Source organism: Symsagittifera roscoffensis, chromosome 2 (genome assembly GCF_963678635.1).
Source record: "Symsagittifera roscoffensis chromosome 2, txSymRosc1.1, whole genome shotgun sequence".
Classification (NCBI taxonomy): domain Eukaryota; kingdom Metazoa; phylum Xenacoelomorpha; order Acoela; family Convolutidae; genus Symsagittifera; species Symsagittifera roscoffensis.
In genome coordinates, this window is record NC_087063.1 from 64526092 (window position 1) to 64546370 (window position 20279).

General features: G+C 33.2%; 1 protein-coding gene across 10 annotated transcripts in view; it reads right to left on the minus strand.

Annotated features, from left to right (window-relative positions):
* LOC134840076 (hemicentin-1-like) overlaps nt 1–20279 on the minus strand; it is a 299861-nt gene that overhangs the window by 269445 nt on the left and 10137 nt on the right. For all 10 annotated transcript variants that reach the window (XR_010162399.1, XM_063855734.1, XM_063855732.1 and 7 more), the window contains 2 exons: nt 14346–15351; nt 13723–14034 (listed from right to left, as the gene is read on the minus strand). Coding sequence is in view for 9 of the 10 variants with exons in the window: in XM_063855734.1 (XP_063711804.1) it covers nt 13723–13894 (172 nt within the window). In the remaining variant the exon portion in view is untranslated. The remainder of the gene's footprint in view (nt 1–13722; nt 14035–14345; nt 15352–20279) is intronic.

The window sequence follows — 20279 nt, forward strand, 5'->3', positions numbered from 1 at the left end:
GGATGAAATGCCACATTCATAATTTGCGTTACATTTTCGTCATCAATTTTTAAAACGAGTATTTTAGTCAGACTCGAATCAGAATATTAGAACGATGTGCGCACCCCGTGGTTCCAGGAATGTCCTCAGATCGATCCCCGTATGAGGAATCATTTTTTAAAGAAATTGGACTGAATAAAAAACCGCTTCAAGCATACATTGTCCTGTCCTACTTCGAGAGTCGGAAGAAAATTGGGTATATATTGTATTCTGGCTCTTTTTCAATTCACCAAATATAAGTTTATCTGATATTCTTTTTACAAAAGACATTCAAATTGGTTCTTAATGATCAGTCATTTTGGACCGTCTCACAGCCGAGCAGTCATTTTGGACCGTCTCACAGCCGAGTTTGAGTATCATTTGATTTTTGTACTGGAAAAGCTGCTCGTCGTTGTTCAGCACAATCCAAATAATTGCTATCAAACTGGACACTTAACATGGGCTTGAATCAATCTTACAACAACAATTAAAACGTGTCGTTCTTCAGCCAATTTTATCTGGTTTTGAATTTAGTCGAGAAGCTTTGCCCGTGCTCGACCGTATACGGGTACATACGGGCCGCGAAAAATATTTCTGTCCGAATTTCAAATTTCAAAATAATATTGCTGTCTGAAAAATATTACTGGCTGAGTTTCCATTTTTGAAAAATAAATTTAACCTGTGATCTTTTTTTGCAACGTTTAACGGGTTTGATTTTGGGACTATTACTTTAACCACATTAATTCAAATTGAGATAATTTACGCGCGATAAATTTTTTCCTATTATGGCGTCAGCAATAAATTCAATTCTTCGAAGTTGGGCTGAGGCGAGCAAATTGCTGTTAATAATACTGCAGGCGAAATTAGTTTCACTTTGAAGCTTACATAATGTTTGGTGAGATTAAATTAGGTGAAAAATTATATAATAAATTGTTTCATTTTTCAGATCAAGAAAATTGAACCAAAAACCTTCGACTCGATGTTAGAAGTCCCTCGCGACACTCAAGGCTTATTTTCAAAACGAGTAGTCTCGTTAAGACTTAGTTTTAACGGTGTTTATCTTTTGTAATTTTTTGAGAAAAATGATTTATTGTACAATCGACTTCGCATAAGACATTTTTAGAAAGCAAAATTTTTTTACTGTGTCCAATAACTCACCGAAGTTGAGTTTCAGGATGTTTTTCCCAAAAATCGACAAAATTCCCGGAATAGGTGCGCTGGGGGTAGTTTTCTGTCTGCAGACAAGTTTCGGTTTTTCAGCTAGTCATTTTGGATCAAATTGTATGAAAATTTTTGATATCTTGAGCTGAAATTAAATAAGACTGCTCGTATCAGGGCGAAGCCCTAAATGTCCCGACTGCCTTTTAAGTTCTATGGAGCAGTAATAACAAGAAAAAATTGAATGTAGAAAAAATAAAATTATTTTTGTTTTTTAAATTAAGATTTTTTTGTAAAAACATCCCCCACACGCCATATTAAATATAGAGTGATAAAATTTGCTCCTATTATTAAATCTATTATGACATTGGAACGATTTCTAAAAAGGATTAAAACTCCGCTTACGCGTTAATAGCGCGAAGTATATCGCGCGTTTATTGTCCAAAATCGGCCAAAATGGCAACTTTATAATAAACTCCCATAACTCTACAAAAAAGTTCACGGGTGAAAATTTTTTTCAATGTTAAGCTCAAGACAACAATATCTTTTGAATGATATAAAAGTTTTTGTGAAAAATGGCTAGTTAAAAAGTTGAAATTTGTCTGAAGAAAAAAACCCAACCCCGAGCACAAATATTCCGTTACTTTCGTAAGTCGAAACAACAAGCTAATAGGTCACGTAAACAACACATATCTTTCCATTTTAAAAAAAAGCGTGCGGGGGCTGATTTTGAAAACCAATTTCAAAAAAATTTAGAATTTTTTTCGGAAACTTTCATCAATTTTTTGATATCAGACACTAATCCTTGAACGCTAAAAGGTAATCGGAACATTTAGGGCGCCGGCTTGATACAAGTAGTTTTGCTATGCTCTCAATTGAAATGGAAGTATTGTTGAATTTTTTGAATGTTTCAGCGGTGCACACGGCAGTTATACAATAGTGTTTCAATTTCATAAAAAGGCTGAAGCTCGTTTTAATCAACCATTCTTTTGTTTGCAAAACTGTCGACAAACTAAACAAATGAGAAATTTTTTTTTGTGTAGTCATAGTTCCGTCATAGAAAACGTTTCAGAGACGTTTTGTGGACAGATATGAATATTTTATGTCCAACTCCGTCATTTCTGGAAGGCATATGTATTCAAACTATCCATGAGAATATTTAGCAATAGTACATTTTTATAGTAAAAAAGCATATAATTTAGCTGGATAATTACGTTTTCAAATCTCGATTGCGATATCACGATATTTCAGCGCAAAACAGATGGCGCTTGAATATAGCTGAACTTTTTGCTTTATACCCCTCCCCCTCAATTCTTAAAACGTATCACAGCCAATTCTGATCCGCCATCCCAATAACTTTCCTCGGGCGCGTTTGCTGCCAATCAGAACCAAATTTGAGACCGGAATAATGCATACCAAAAAAAACGCATTTTTTGTAAAAAAAAAAAAAAAAAAAGGAAAATCTTCCAAAAGTGCCCTAAAACGTACATTAAGGTTTTTTCAAGCTCTTGCCTGGGCTGCTGATTCCTAGAAAGTGCTGAAATGGAAGACAGAATGATCAGTGATTCCTACAAAACTAATCTCCTGCAGTTAAACTTTATAAAAGTTTCATTATAAAAATTTATTAAAGAGTAGTTTTCCTCAATTTTTAGCTGTTTTGAGGAAAATTTAGCGCTTTATTTCAAAAAATGCAATATATTTAGGTCTATTATTAAGAAGTGCTAACAAAATTTCTAAATGACAAGCACTACACATTAAGACTAGCACAAAAAGAGTTCCATTTTTCTCGAGAATTGGAGAATGCTCATAATCTTTTGTGAATGAACATAATTGTTCCGTCCATTGAAATTTGGGAGGAACTGTTTATTCAAATTGGTTGGAAATTTTTCCTTTTTTTCCCTCGCAAAATCAAGTATCGCAAAATATCATCGGAGAGTTGATTGATTTATCATAATAAAATCCTTTCAGTTGTGATTCGAATGAAATATTAAATTTGGAAAAAACTATCCTAGTGCTGAGAGAAACTAGTTTGAAAGTTTAAGTAGCGGTTTTGTTACGAGCAAGTTAAGCAATTGAGCATTGTTCGTTACACAAAAAAAATTGGTCATTTGACTGATATACTTTGATTTTAGTAGGCGAAATCTAGCTTTGGAAGCTTCCTTTAGTGCTTCATTTCCAAAAAAAAAATCTTCAAAAAATTTCTTGCCAAAAAGTTTTCTTTCTTTTTAATTGTTTTTCAATTTCTGGAAAAAAAACTGTGATCAATATTGCCAACATTACTTTAGTTTGACCGTTTTGTACGTTACATCAATCTGCGCACAAGAAACAAAAAATATTTTAAAGAAAATAATTTTTTTCTACTGTTTTATGAATATGGTCGGAACATTCTGTGCTACTTCTACAGCAACTGGCTAATCTTGTTTTGGTTTGAGATTGATACAAATTTTTGATACTAAATAAAAAGCATTTCCGAAATTACATTCAGAAAAAATGTGAAAGAATGAACCTGAAAATGTAAATTGAAAAACTAATGATAGCCGGTATGGGCGTTTTTCGGACCTATTGTTTTTCGAAAAATGATTAAATTTGAAATGATTTTATTTTTGTGATTTTTTATTTGAGCTCAGTAAATCACTGATTTTTGTTCAAAAATAAATCCTGAGCCTAAATACTCGAATGATCTTTCAAAATCATTTTTTTTGTTAGTTTCAACTTTTAAAAAGTTCAATAATTTTTACTATATTTATTTTCAACAGCGCTTATTTGTATGCGGTAAAGAGGAGTCGGAGTCGGAATTTTAATGGATTTGGTCTTCCAATTTCTTCAAACCTTGCTGATTGAAGTTAACCTGACACAACAAACAACGATTGAATTTTCAAACAAAATTTTCTCAAATTGAATTAAGTTTAGACCTAAAAGTCGAGGAAAAAAAGTTATTCTGGCGCAATTTTTTCCCAATGTTGTAAACCAATGTTGTACTCTGAAGTTGGTCATCAAAAAACCTTTTGCAAAGCTTATCAAAGTTCTACAAACCTAACTAAATTTGCCAAAATGTAATACGTTTGAAAATTGTTTTTATCCAAAAGTATTGTTTATTTATTGTAAAAGTGATTTTTGTGGCTATCAACCAATATATCCGCAGAAAATAATTTTGATTTAATTGTTAGCAGGGGTGGATTTAGGGGAGGGGGCGCTTCTTCTCGTCAGGTATTTGACGCCCTCATTAACCAAAGGGCCCTTTGGCATTATTCGATGACATCCATTTTTGACGAATAACCCGTAAAATTATTTTAAGGGAGCCTTCGGTGCCAATATATGATAATTATAACTTTAAAGAGAAGCGCGCACCAAACGAAACTTTGTTTGGGTAGTTTTTAGACATACAAAATCAAAAAAACTGCCCAAAAACAGTATTTTCGACATTTTCTTTCAAAAATTCGCCGCTTTGACCAATTTTTTTTTTCAAAATTTTGTCAAAATAGACTCTTAATAGTGATCTAAGAGTTGAATATATATATTTTGATAAAAGTTTTCATGAATTGGTTGGGCTTTGGATGAAGCTTTTTTGATGAGACTTTCTCAATTAATTTAATTTGTATTTTCAGCTTTATTTATGTTTAATTAAGACAAGACTTCTCGTACATCAAGGCAAAGCCCTGAATGTTCCGACTGTCCCTTAGTTCATATCGATCTGATCAATATCGTTTTTGAAATACCATAATTCACTGGATTTTAGTTTATATCCAAAATATATCATTTTTTGACTTTGAAAAAAAACTTGACAGTACCGAATTTTTTTGAAATCTTCTACACAAGTACAAATAGATGTTCTTAGCGTCTGTTAGCATATTAACAACAACAAGTTTCTGGACAGTAAATACCATATCAATTCAATTAAATTGCACAAAATAGCTCGCATGTTATGTATCTCAAACCAGCCAAATGGGCAACTTTCGGACCTATTGATTTCCAAAAAATGATTAAAGTTGACTTGATTTTATTTTTATGATTTTCAATTTGAGCTCAGGACATCGCTGAATTTCGCTCAAAACAATTATATTGAGCCTAAATACCCCGTCATTTTTTTCAAAATCGTTTTTTGTAATTTTCAACTTTTTAAAAACGTTCAATAGTTGTCCTATATTTTTAAAACAGCGCTTATTTAGATGCGGTAAAGAGGAGTCGGAGTCAGAAATTAACAGGATTTGATCTGATAGCACCCAATATTTTTGGAATGAACATTTCAAATTTTTCAATATTTGCCGATCTAGGTTAACCGGACACATCAAACAACAATTTAATTTTCAAACGATCTTTTCCAAAATTGAACAGAAAAGTCGAGGGAGAAAAGTTGCTTGGATTATTACAAAAATTATTCTAGCGCAATTTTTTTTTGAAAAAATCTAAAGCAGTATTTTACTCTGAAAAGCTTCCTACAAAGCCTAGCAAAATTCTAGAAAGATAACTAAAATTTCCAAAAATCATGTAAAACGTTTGCAAATTGTTTTTAAAAAAAAAATTTTTATTTATTTTTTGTAAAAGTGAATCTTTTAGCTTTCAACAAAATATTTACTCTTGTACAGACATTTTGACAAAAGTTTCCATAAATTGGTTGGGCTGTGGAAGAGTTTTTTGATAAGACTTTCTCGTCAATTATTTGGTAGTTTCAGCGTAATTCTTGATTAATTAAAACAAGACTGCTCGTACATCATGGCAAAGCCCTGAAAGTTCCGATGTACCCTAGCTCATATCTAATAGCTTATGGGAAAAAAAACATTGAAAACCTATAAAATTTGGACAAAATCAAAGTGTGAAATGTTGAGTCGTAGCAAATTATTACGATCTGATTAGCTAGCCTCATCTCAATTTGGAACAGTTTCGTTGTGCGGGATAATTCGCCACGCATATATAAACCGCGTTACGCTCTTAACAACATGAATAAAGCGCGCATAAAATAGTCCAAATGACGACAAATTTGGCATTTTTCAAAACCCCAGAATTTAAAAAAAAAGATCGGTGGTAAATTATCTTTTTAAATTTGAACTCAGGACGTTGATGTCTTTGATGGGGTATAAAATTTTTTTGTAGAAAACTATTATTTGGACCCGGAAAATGACTGAAAGAAAAAACACCGAGCATAAATATTCCGTTTTCTTCAAAAGTCGGAACAATAATCAAAATGACCTATTTTTGTGGTAAGCTTTTGTTTAAGAACTTCGGTAAAACTTAACGCAATTTAAAAAAAAACGTATTTCAAATTTGAAATTTTTGTTAAATTTGTTCGGATAATTTAGAGCAGTTTTGTTATAGGAGATATTTCAAGTTAATCAATCTAATTTCTAAAATTATCTTCTTGATGAGAAAACCTAAGGTGTAGTAAATTTAAATTTTTTGATATTTAATATTGAGAAAGAGTAGCCTAAAAAAAGCTTATTTTTCGTCAATTATGGCAAAACTTTAAATCAAGTATTTTAATTTGAAACTGAAATATTAAACAATCGGCACCTTGTTAATTAAATATTACCACGAGAAAAAATCTAGGGGCTCCTAAACCAGTTTTTAAAAAAGGAAGTGTTAAAAGAATAATTAGAAATTCTTGCAAAATCAAAGGCAAATAACAAAAAAAGTAGAACCTCTTTTCAATACAATTATTAAAACCCTTAAATTAGATATCCAATCATTTTTTCTATGGTTTGCTGTCAATACACAAAACTTAAGCTTTCCATAATTCTCATTAAAACTCCAATTATGAAACTATAAAAAAAAAATTCGGAAACTTCAAAAAAACCTTTTTTCAATTTTGATTTTCGCCGCTCTTTATTGTTATTACATTATTTGTGAATTCATTGTAAAAGAGGTGTTCATGCTTATTTGTTGAGTTGTGTTCTTAAAAAATGTTGAAATAGTTTTAAAATAGAAGCCTGGGAGCCACCGAGTGAACAAGTTTTTTGCAAAAAAAAAGTTTAGCCCAAGTTGGATCTGAGAGCTAGACGAACTCACTGGTTTCGGTTGGCTCTAAAATTGTGCATTTACAAAACAAGAAGCCCGAGAAATTTAAAAACCGAAGTATGAAAAATTAGGATTGAAAAATGCCCAAAATTCGCATCTCAAATATCACATGAAAGATCGTTTCATCACTTTAAATCAAACATAGTAAAATAGCGAGTACCAGAAGAAGCTTGAATTGCACACGGATGCATTTTTGAATTTTACAGGTGATGTTTTAATCCAGTGGTGCTGAAATAAGATTAAAGCTGAAAACTTCCTCTTACACGTTTGATGGATTCGATATACCAAAATTGTTTACTTTGTTGTTTCTTTTATATGGTTGATAAAATCTGCTAGTTTGAGCAAAAACATTTCAGACTTGTCTTAAAGAAAACCTCTAATCAATCATTTATCCAGGAGAAATATGCAAAAAAGTTTTCCAAATAAAGTATGGAAACCGGTGGCTTTTGATTTAAAATGCCGCAGGTTAATATCTTTTATGTTATGTATTTTTTGTGCTGAAAGCTTATATGCAGGGGCGGGTTAGGATGGGCGACCGCCCCTACCCCTCAGGGATTCGACCCCCTCGCCAACCAAAGGGTTCCTCCTTTGGTATTATTTTAAGACATCCATTTTTGGTTGACAAACCCTAAAATTTTTCTAGAAGTGCCTTCGGCACCAATATATACTAATTTTGAAGGAAAGCGCGCGCCGAAAAAAAACCCAATTTCTTATAAACATTTTTTAAAAAGTTCCCAAAAGCGGCATTTTTGACCTGTTTTTTGTTCAAGATTTTGCCTGCTGCAAAAAAAGTTGGTCAAAATGGGGTCTTCATAGTGATTTACGAGGGCTCGGAAAATCATTTTGGTCGACCTAAATAAAAGTCGAGAAAATTTTGAAACGTTTTCAAAAATGCCCCTCGATAAAATCTCAGATTCGCCCCTGTTTACGTGTATTCTTTATGTATCACTTATTTGCACAGAATTAATGATAGCTCTAGGAAATTTTGTGATTAGCTGATCATCGTTTTCGGTAGGAGGAGTTTAGTTAGATTGAATAAGATTGAATTACAATGGCCATTTGAGACCTCTGCCTTTATTGATTGATTGAAACTGAAATATTTATCTTTTCACTTGTCTTTCACGTTGCCGCAGTTTTTTTTCCGCGTGTTTGAGTTTTGGTCACGGATATAGGCGAGGTATCGTGTGGTATCGTCCATTACACAATCTCAGTGGGATCCTGTGTTTATTGACTGTCTTTGTGAAAATTTCCTTCCCCTCCCGTGGATTTTTCCACTCAGATTTCAAGTCACCCTTTCCCATTCTCTCTCTGTCTCCTGTTATGTGAAAAAACAGGTACATACGTGTGTCTAGATGGTCAATACTGGCGCGGTGAAATGATAGCTGTCAGTAAGGAAAAATCCACTTTATTTTCTGATGTACTCGAAAGTCTTAAGCGGAATTAACCTCCCTATGCAGACTATTCTAAACCGCAATATCACCCTTAATCTCCAAATCCTAGCCAATCTTAACCTGTCTCCGTCCACTTTTTGAGTCTGGATTTGGGATATATTTCGGCCAACTCAAAATAAGTTCTGACACGTTCCTGTTGTGCTTATTGATGCGGTAAATCTTCACACTCAAAGAAGACTAATTTAGACTGAAAACTAAACAAGACTGCTCGTATCAGGGCGAAGCCCTGAATGTTCCAACTGCCTTTTAAGGTTTATGGAGCAGTAATAACATTGAAAAATTAAATGTAAGAAAAAATAAAATGAAAACTTTTTTTTTTCTAAAATTTGAAATTTTTTATGAAAATCATCCCCCCACACGCCATACAAAGTACAAAAGGATAGATTTTGCTCCTTGTAACAAACCAATTATGGCGAATAAGCTTCTTTTAACCAATTTGGAACGATTTCTAAGACGGATTAACTCTCCGCTTATGCGTTAATAGCGCGAAATATATCGCGCGTTAATTATCCCAAATTGGCAATATTTAAACCCCCATAACTTTACGAAAAATGATCACAGGTAAAATATCTTTTCAAATTTGAGCTCAGGACAACAATACCTTTCGAATGATATAAAAAAAATTCCGTCAAAAATGGCTAGTTAAAAAGTCGAAATTTGTCTGAAGAAAAAAAAAACCCACCCCGAGCACAAATATTCCGTTACTTTCGTATCGAAAGTCGGAACAAAAATAGAAATTTAGTAGGTGTCTCCCTTTGAGATAACTGCATTTAAAAAGCACTAAAACTCATTATAACCCTAATTACAATTCATTTTCGCCCCCTTATAAATAAAACATGGCGCTTTGAAATAGTGTGAAATCGTAAAAACAGGTAAATGATAACCGGAAATGTGGCGAGGGAAAGTGTTCAAATAAATACAAATTGTGAAGGAGATTCGTCTAGACCAATATATCTTCCTTCAGGTAATATTACCCTTCTGATAAGATTAGAAGTCAATAAAGTAACCCTAAATCACTGGAATATGAACTAGAATATTTCAGGGAAGTGGTTTCAATTTCCATTGTTTTATTTCATACGCATTTCATTACGACTTAGAATCAAACTACGTCAAACTCATTCAAAAATTAGGTTGGCTGAAGAGTTACTTTCTTAAATTATTTTAGGTCATACTATTTAACATGACATAAATGGGACGAAAATTTGTGTTCATACTGTTGATAATATTTTTCTTATTAGATCGAGCTATACGTAGTACCCAATGTCGACGTCTGCACAATGTACCATTTTGTTTGCTAATTGGGAACCAACCTTTTTGAGTGACTAGATCGGGGGCGTAGAGGAATATTGCATTTTGTATTCAATTTCAAGTCGCAGTTAATAAAGTCTAACTTAATTCTTACAGGGTTGAGCATTAAATTGGTAGACTTGGGCAAACCTAATTGTGTACCAGAATTATCTGGTAGATCCTTTTTCACTAATCTCTTCGGGCTCAAATAATGAATCTTATACCATAACATTGACACGCTCAAAATTTTAAGATATGACGTATATCGAAAGAACAAACGTAAACAACCAGCGCAAAATTGAAACACCAAAAATTATCTCGAAATATCTTAAAATCAGCATAATACTTACTAAGACTGCTCCTTCTGTGTGATAAATTTTCCAGTTTAATATATTAAAATAGACAATGTTCTCAAAATTAGATTAAAAATTTCAGTTTTTTTAATATTCACCCTCGCGCTATGTAACGTATGAAGCGTTGTCTAAAGAGTCTACCAATTTATCAACAGCGACTGTGGATGAAATCGCTTTCTATACATTAAATCTTCAAGCACTCAAGCTTAATATATATTCTTTACCTGATTCAAAATCTAGACCCTAAAACTTTCTTGTAACGCCACAGTTTGACTTTTACAGAAAAAATGGATTTAACCAAATTTTTTTTGCATGGTGTCCGAGAAATTAATTCCACATATTCTTTACTTGAAAATAGAAAAATTTCATTGTGCTTAAACTTTCAAATTGAATCAAGACTGCTCGTATCAGAGCAAAGTCTTCAATTTTTGCTGCCCTTCAATGTCTCTAAAAAGTTTTTTGTTTATAAAATTGATGAAAATTTTGGAAGAACAGTTTGAAAGTATATAAAACAAATTTCATCTCCCCCACACAATTTTACACACAAACCAACGCAACAGAAAAAATAAAGTGAACTATTTTCAATATGATAAAATGAATTCGCCTCGATTCATTTGGAATTAGTACTCTGCCGGATATATTCGAAGCTTATGCCTTAATTACGCAATATGAAGCGCGTTAATTATCCCATTTTAGGCAAATTTTCATTTGCAAACCATAATATATTTTATTGTAAATGGGTCACAAAACATCTTTCTTGTTTACTTTTGAACAACAAACCCCAGTATTTTACAGACAGAATTTTGAAAAAACCGTCAAAAATATAACTTTAAAGGTCAGGTTAAAACTGAAGAAAAAACCTCCGCAAGCAGAATTTTTTCTTTTTTCTCCGAAAGTCGGACCGTCAAACTTTTCACGTGTGATCATTTGTCTCAAAAAGACGTGGATTTAAACATTGTCAATTTGGCTTTTTGATTATCTAATACAGCTCAAAAATGAAGCCCGATCAAATTGATGTAGGCTATTTGTTCCATTAATCCATCAGATGACGCAATTTTTGTCGCACAGTACTTGTTGACATTGCGTAAAAGACGATGAAATTTAACATTTTTTTTTCAAAAAAGCATCTTAGGAAATCTAAAAGACAAGCAGAACAATCAAACACGTTTTTCCAACTTTCGAGTCTTCGTGCTTGGGGTGGTTTTTTTATTCCGGTCAATTTCGACACTTTGAACATTTACTTCTGAAAATTTTTCACTATTTCATCCAAAAAGTACTAATGTCTTGAAAGCAAACTACAACAATTTTTCGCGATGGTTTTTATAGGTGCTTGAAGTTTGTTCAGTTTGGCATAACTGAAGCGCGTGAGCTAATTAGTTTCAAGTTAGTGCACTGCAAGCGCGGCGAGATAACCTAGCTCAGCAAGTATTTCAAACTGAGTAATTCATCCAACTCATTAGCCAAAAGATGCGAAACAGATCACTTTGAGCGTGAGTGATAATTTTTTTTAAATAATCTCATTCAAGCTTTTTCATTTTTTTATTGTTCCGACTTTCGATACGGACGTAACGGAAAATTTGTGCTCGGGATGGATTTTTTTCTTCAGACAAATTTTGACTTTTTAAATAGCCATTTTTGACGGAATTTTTTAATATCATTCAAATGGTATTGTTATCCTGAGCTTAAATTTAAAAAGATATTACACCTGTGATCATTTTTCGTAAAATTATTAGGGTTTAAAGATAACCATTTTGGCCAATTTTGGATAATTTACGCGCGATATATTTCGCGCTATTAATGCGTAAGCAGAGATTTAATCCGTCTTAGAAATCGTTCCAAATTGGTTAAAAGAAGCTTATTTGCCATATGATTTGTTACAAGGAGCGAAACTTATCCTTCTGTGTTTTATATGACGTGTGGGGGATGATTTTCATAAAAATTTCAAATTTTAGAAAAAAAAAATTTTGGTTTTATTTTTTTACATATAGTTTTTTTATGTTATTGCTGCTCCATAAACCTTTAAGTCAGTCGGAACATTCAAGGCTTCGCGCTGATATGAGCAGTCTTGTTCTTTTTTCTTATTTATTTTTTATCATGGTTTTTCATAAAATATTATCCAAATATTTAGCTTTAATTTAGTTCGATTACCCTTTAATTACGTCGGAGCTTTCATGGCCTCGCCTTCTTTATATACTTGAATCAGCCTTCTTTATATACTTGAAATTTGTTTCCTTAGCGGTCAGGCATTAACAAAATGAAAATCTATGTGATGAAATTAAATGGCTTTGATGTCGATATGATTACACAGCATTACACGAAATTTGTCGATATCTAAACCCTAAAATAAGTTTTGATAATTGAATAAGCATCAAGCGCATTGCACTTTTGGTTGAAAAAACGAAAAATTTGGAAGCGTGAAATAACCGAATTCCTTTCCTCATTTCTGGTGACATTAAGTGATCAGATTGTGAATAAATTAGCCAGTCACACACTCAGTTCATTTCAATACGCTGCTACACAGCAGAGCAGGATAAAAATGGTATCTATGGAAGCTACTAAGGCTTCAAAGTAAATAACTCAGAGGGTAAACTTGCAGTGAACTTTGTAAACATACTCTAATGGTGTCTGGGCATTTGAATCCCAAAGACAATTGTGCCAGGCCGACAGTAAAATAGCCAGACAAAACATCCCCAGACCTTTGAGTTCTCTAATTTTCCGTTTTATAAACACCGTGTCGGCGTGTCTACGCGTCCAAACTGTAGCTCAGCACAATAAATAATAAGTGACTTCAAATGAAGTTAGACGTTAAATTGAAAAAAAAACTAGAAAAAAAAAACAACAATCCGACTTCTTTGTCCTGAGCAGAAACGTCTAGAGTGAGATCAACTTTTCGGACAATGATTTCTGAGGCTCAGTTTCTTGGAACATTGTCTGGAACAAAGTCTCTGCACCCCACACTTTCTGAGGGTTTGTAGATTGCAAAACAGTTGAAAAACTAATGCTGAGAAAAAATCATACAACATAAAAACCGCATTATGAATATGAAGCAACTGATTATGAAGGTTTATAAATAGGTGAACTTCTGACAAAAATGTGTCGATTCTAGATAGCGTTGGCTTAAACAAATAATGCATCACTGGATTCTGTAAAATTAGACTTACCTATTTGAAAGATTCGATTCACTTTGCAGGTAGATATTATAATTTAATTAATAGTTAACAACTATTTCCCATCATAGTCAAGGAGAAAGTAACGAAAAGTCATAAAACTTACGCTATAAATTATTATTTTTTGACATGTATGTTACGGTTATATGACAAAAGACTCCTTTAGCTTAAGATCCCTAACCAAAATGTCCTGCTACCTTAATTTGCTATAGTTGGGCTATAATGGGAAACAGCTTAATCAACAAACTGCATTGAGGGCGGGTTTGGACTTTGACTAACCTGTGATTGATGATATGAAGAGTAGGGTTTGAAGAAGTCCCAGAGTAATCACAGTCGAAGCACTATATTTGTTTCCTCTTTTGGCGCCAAACCTTGATTGTTCGCTGTCCTGATTCTGATTCTGCTGATTTTTCGAAGGTCTATTTTGACCTCTCGTCACTGCTGATTCCATTAATTCCCAGTAAATAGAGGCCAAGGTCAAAGGCTGCAATTTGGTCTGGGTCAAAGTTCGATAATGATTTCTTCTCCTCTGCCTCAGAAGTAGTAAGCAGAGCTTGTTTGATGATATGATGCAGTTTAGATAGTCGAAGCCTGTTAGTGTGATTGTTCAGCGGATCGAAGCCTTATACATTGCCGAATTGAAGTTGCGTACTATTTTTTATCACACTTTGTAAAAAAGAATTCCTTAGAAAACTTTATAATTTGTAAAAAAAAAAAAAGATTCCTACTTATAATTAGCAATTTTCTTTTTAAAAAAAATATTTTTTTTCTTAATTTAAATTTTTGAATTTAATGTAGCATATTTACCAAATGACGGAAGTTCATCATAAGAGAATGTTCATCGGAAAGATCATAATATTATTTCTCGGCTTAAGTTTCAATCGAGCCGTTGAACTTTTTACCTGTCGGACAAGAGAATAGATTGATCTTGCACCTGTCGGACAACTTTGCACAGCTGATGATGATTGTCGTCGCACTTGTTTTTTGTTGTCGTATTCGTAATTAAGACGATCAGAGAAGAATTTAATGTCATCGTCTGGTGTAAATGTTATCATAACAGAAAAATTGGATCCGCTACAGTGAATCACTTTTCAATGGTCATCTGTCAATTGAGTGAAATCAACTTTGACTGGTCAACTGTTCCAGGCGTATCCTTTCATCCGAGTAAAAGTCTTTCTGTTTTATCAAATGAAAACTTTGTTCTGCTTTAACGTTGCTAGAATTGATAAAATTAGGGAAACTTTTAGGGTTTTTGATGAATAATTCGCCCAATTAGGATAACAATGAAATACGTAATTGGTTGATTGAAAAATGCCAAAAATTAAACTTAATAATTTTTTCTGTCAGCTTTGATCAGACGGTAAAATTCGAACTACATTTATTGATCAGTGTTCAGAGGGTGAAGAAAATTGAAGGAGAGTTTTCTAACAAGTTTCTTTATTCAAAACAAGTGCAGATAATTAGGAAGAGCAACTTTTGAAACTGAAACTTCGACCTTCTGGTCCTGTCACTTTGAAAACAGTAATAACTGCAGGTAGCGATATATCTGGACCAATGTCTGCATTATAACACAGGTGTGTTTACATTTGGGCTAACTATCTTGCTGACACTTTGGATACTTTGGGCAATTTGAACTCGCAATCAACAATCATGGGGATCGTAATGAATAATCGGGCTAAATAGGACAAACAACGAGACAGATTGACCTAAGAAGCGCGTAGTAAAATGGAAACACAGTCACAGCCACTTTGAATCCATTTGTATTTTTGCACATTTTGAGGGTTCAGCGTCGAGTGAACCAGAATATTAACTGGTTATAATAAAGGTTGGTTCTGGTTATAACTGGCTGCTGTAATTCCAGTTTTGCTCTGAAATGTACTTCCCGATTCATCCTATTGGTGACAGGTTCTAAACATAATTTTGGACAATTTTGACAGATTATGCTCCCTGGTACAAATCAAAGGATCACTTTGTACACCGCATGAAAAGAAAATCAATGCTAGCCTCTTTAATTTCACACTTTGAGCGACATATTACATTTTGCACAAACTTTGAAGTGCAAAAAACTCCATGAATTATGTTGTCAACTTTCGTTCAAGCAATTTGAAAGCTTGAAAAATTTGTTTCAAGTGATCCATTTCAGTTTTTGAAAGTAACAAAACTTCAAAACTATTTGACCTGTCTTTGAGTCGATATGTACCAGTAGCGAAAGCAAACTGAAAATTAAAAGCAAATGGTTTGAACAAATTTGGGCTGATTGACGCTAAGCCGATAGTTAACTGCTTAATCAGCAGAGCCTAACCTGGCTTTTAGTAGGACGGAAAAAATTGAAAGCAACGGGGGCAACGGGTTGGGTTCGTATGCACATAAATCAATTAACGGCGGTATGTGTATGGTCGAAAGGGCTCTCTATCTTTGAAAGTGGCCCCCAATAATAACCCGGGCGCTTGCTCAACTCTCTCCTAGCTTGTTAGTTACAACTATTCGTCAGACCAACCTTCCTTTTAGCAAGATTGGGATTTGGGAGAAATAACATTGCACAAAAATATCAGTTTTGTACCTTTATTAAAAATTCACCTCCCACTCAACCGTATAACCCACCATTTCTTGTTCCCGTTCTAAGAAACTGATGTATTTACAAAATTGACGCAAACAGGTTGCATATATTTCACAAAAGGTTTCAGCCGGATTTTGACATGTGAAATCTAATCTTACAAAAAAACTACTGCGGTTAAGTTAAATTCTGTTATTAGTTGAAAGCATGATATTTATGCTGGATATCTAGCGTTCAAGGTAAGCTTGGGTTATTTTGGGTTGGATTTTAGGTTAAGTTTTGGTTCCAGTCCCAGTAATAACGACAAGTTTGATAGCCATGCGCAAAGTAACCGGAAAACAAATAAATTTGTCGAAAGTTTGCTCAAATTCGCCAGACAGGTTGTCAACTATTAAAAGTTTGACATAAAAACGTCCAAGCGAACAAGAGGAAAATCTAGAGGCGGCGACGGTCAAACGCTGGTGTATCCTAAAGCAGACATGTCTGGTGGCCGAAGTTTAAAATTGCCGAAATCTACCTGCGATTCGAACTGCTTGTTTGACCCTTACTATTCTCACAGCAACTACTCTCTTCGTATTTTTAGATCAATTGACTAAAAAAATAACCCATATTTAACCGAAAGTTGAGCTTAAAATGGTTAATTGAATTTGGCATGTGAAGTGTTTACGAAATGATATGCAAAGAAACAGAGTAAATTATGAATTTCAAAGGCATTTGGGGATTAGCAGAATAATACACCGACATGTTTCAGGTCGTTTTATGGGGTATGAAAGACAATTTAGAGGAAGTTGTTTTATAGCTATGACTAGTGACGCAAACAACGCAGAAACCTTTTAGGATTTAGGGCGATTAAAATTTTATTGCATTAAAAACAAGTTGAGCGGTTCCCGGGGATTACAGGTTTCACATGCATTTGATCGCCCATTCCCAGAGCCACCCCAATTTAACCCGTAATTGAAATGAACTCCAAAGAAACCGAGTCCTCTGAACCAGTTTGGTTGGGGATGAGTCCTTTTGAACCTCTTTCACTGTAAATAACAACGCGGACCCAGGTCGCGATTTTTTCTTAGAATAACAAAGTTGCGCCGACGGTAATTGCGCGACAAAAATTTTCGAAGACTTGATATCACAATGACCAAGCTTCAAATGTCAGAAAATTAAGAAAAACAGAGCACAAAAAAGAACACATCTGAAACCTATAGTTGATATGGCTAAAAATGAAACCTCTTCAGAAGCGAAGCTTTGTCACTTGCTTGCAAAAAAACTTTTAATAGCATAAAACTAATTGCCTCAACCAATTTCTAGGTTCGCATTGGTCACGGAAACATCCACTTGATCTGTAAAAACTGGAACTTTGGTCGCGACTGTCCAGAAACAATCGATTTTAGTCGCTAAATTCTAAGCAAACCCAATTTTCAAAACCCACAATAGAGACGTAACATCAAAACCAGCAAAACTGCTCGTTTGGGGGCTAAAATTTGACCGTTTTGGCGATTGATTATCTTGCCCACATTAATGAATAATTTTCAGTTAAAAAATAAATTGAAAAAAAAAATGCTATTGAAAAAAAATGAAATTTTTACCCCACAGGTATCAAAAAGTAGAATGTGGCATGTTTCTCATCTAGTAACACAGTGTTTCGAACAAATAGCGTGCCTCAATTCATTTTTGAGTTAAGTCTGATCAGGAAAATTTGGTAAATAAAAATTGCTAAAAATAGCAAATTATTTATCCCAAATTGGCCACATGCGCAAATTTCAAAGCTCCACAATTTGAGGCACGAAAAGATTACATATAATTCTCTTATCAATTTTGAGAGGACATCAACAAACGGTTCCAGATGTAAGATGAAAATTTTTTCAAAAAATGCTACTTTAAAAGTCGGAACAAGTATAGAGAAAAAACCACACCGAGCACTTGAGAACTGAAAACTTTATCGCCCAGATGCTGAAAATTGATTACATCGCACAGATTCTGAAAACTTGTATATAGTAAAAATTTTGGTACGGGCTTGCACCTCAGAAAAAGTTTCATTTTTTATAGCTGTAACAACAAAGAATAAACCGCGCAAAATCAAAGCAGTTTTTTCGCGGCTACTATTAAATGCACAAACACGTTTGTCGTTTAAAGAATGAGATGTTGCTTGTAAATTGTGGCTTATCTCCAGATGCGGTTTTTGTTTTGGGTCTTATTAATAGTTTTTAGAACCCAAATATATTCTTTTTGTAGACAACACATAAGAGAACTGCTGTTCTGAAAAACAGATCATAAACTTTTTGGTCCGCCATTCAAAAAGAGTGACAAATAATTTATGCTTGTTGTGGTTTTTTTATTCAATCAAAATTCGGTCATCTAAATTAAAAATTTCAACCAAATTTCTCATACCCAAATACCAGCTCCCCATTTTCAAGTTCAAACATATTCTTCTATTTATTGTTTTGTAATGACCTGGATATAAAAAATGGTCTGTTAGGCCATTCGATGATGCCGAAAGTGTTTTGCGTATTATTTACAGGTGATGAAATATACCGCATTCGAAGTATACCGAGTGCGGTGACGAACTATACAGAATTCTTCCGCTCCATTCAAATTGAATTGAGGGAAAGCTAATTGGTCGTATTAATTTCGTGTGAAGCTAATTTTCTATAGATGTTCGATGTTGCCCAAAATTAAGGGTCTTGCAATAGTTTTTAGTATGAACTGTTCGATACGATTAAAAAACAGCGGGAACATTCAAAAATTCAGAGTTTTGCCTTGATATATGAGCTGCCTTGTTTTGGCGTGAACTCAAGAATTAGATATTACAACCAAAGGGTATAAAAATAGTTTACTGTTCCAACTTTCGAAAAAATTTATGGACAAATTATGCTGGTTAGTGTATTTTTTATCCGTTTTTTACATTTACTGGGCCGCCCTGAAACCCTAAAGGCTATAAGCATTAAAGCTCTTTGAGAATTTTTTGATCGTGTACATACATCCCATCAAGACAACTGATTTTTGTGTTGGCATCAAATGCGCTTTATTACCAGAAATTTTATACTAGAAATCTGTTTGGAAAGCTGTTTGAGAGTTTCTACTAACTTTTTTTAATGTTGCATCATTTGCAGATTGTTTTCTTTATCTTGCGTTTGATTTTTGTTGCAATGGACAATTAGCCAGACAGTTTTTTTATCAAACCAATTATGAATGAAAAGGTTTTTTTTCTACAAAAATCTTTGGTAGATTTTAAAATTTTCATAGATTTTAAAAAAAAATTTCGAAATAAAAATAATTTACAAATTGAGCTTATGATATTAAAAAGCCGATTCAATCTAAAAAAATGAATTAAAAAACCAACTTAAATTAGTAATTGGTTGGACTGCTGTCATTGCTGGAAAAACTTTAGAACAAAAAACAGATTTTTTTCAGAGGGATTAAATTGCAGCAGAAAAGTTATTAATTTCATAAATTTTTTCAAAAATTTGAAATTAACTTTTTGACAGAGAAGTTGAAATTAACTTGACAGAGAAGTTGAATTGGTTAGTGTTGGTTCCGATGAAATGAACAAAAAGATTCAATCATGATTTAATTTTTCGCTTTCTCCGAAATTATTAATTTTTACAGCTATTTTTTTGATAAATGACGCATTAAATTGTTTGAAAAGTGTACAAACGAATGACAAAAAATTTGTTAGTACGTTGTAGCTTCGCGATTCAAACGATATTTGTCAAAAAATGTTCTGGAGAAAAATTTTGTATCAGCGAGTGTTTCAGGCTTTTTTTTGTTTTCCACGCAAAATCAAAAAAATATCAGATTGGTTCAAGTAATTTATCCTATTGAAATCCATCCATATTGAAGTCATAAATCGAATGACATTAAAATTATTTAAAAAAATTGACCCACTATCGAGAAAAGCCGGTGAGAATTTTTTGATTTTAGTCTAACCTTGAGGTAATAAAGCGAGCAAGCAGGCCTTTTATATAAAAAATTTGAGCCGTGATGATTTTATTCAAGCCCTAAAAATTCAATATTACTCCAGAAAAATTAATTTTGAAGTTTTCGTGGCGCCATTTTGATTTTTATAATTCTTTTTTATGATTTTTTGTTTTTATAGTTACTTTACTGAAAAATCTTTAGTTCAAATTGCCACTTTTACTATGATTGCTGAATATTTTTAATTTATTAACATTTTTTAATTTTAACATAGTGATGTCAGTAAATGAGCAAATATGTTTGGATTAATTTTTGATTGACAAGAAAAGCCAAAAATGATCGTTTTTTTTTTGGGGGGGGGGGTGAATTT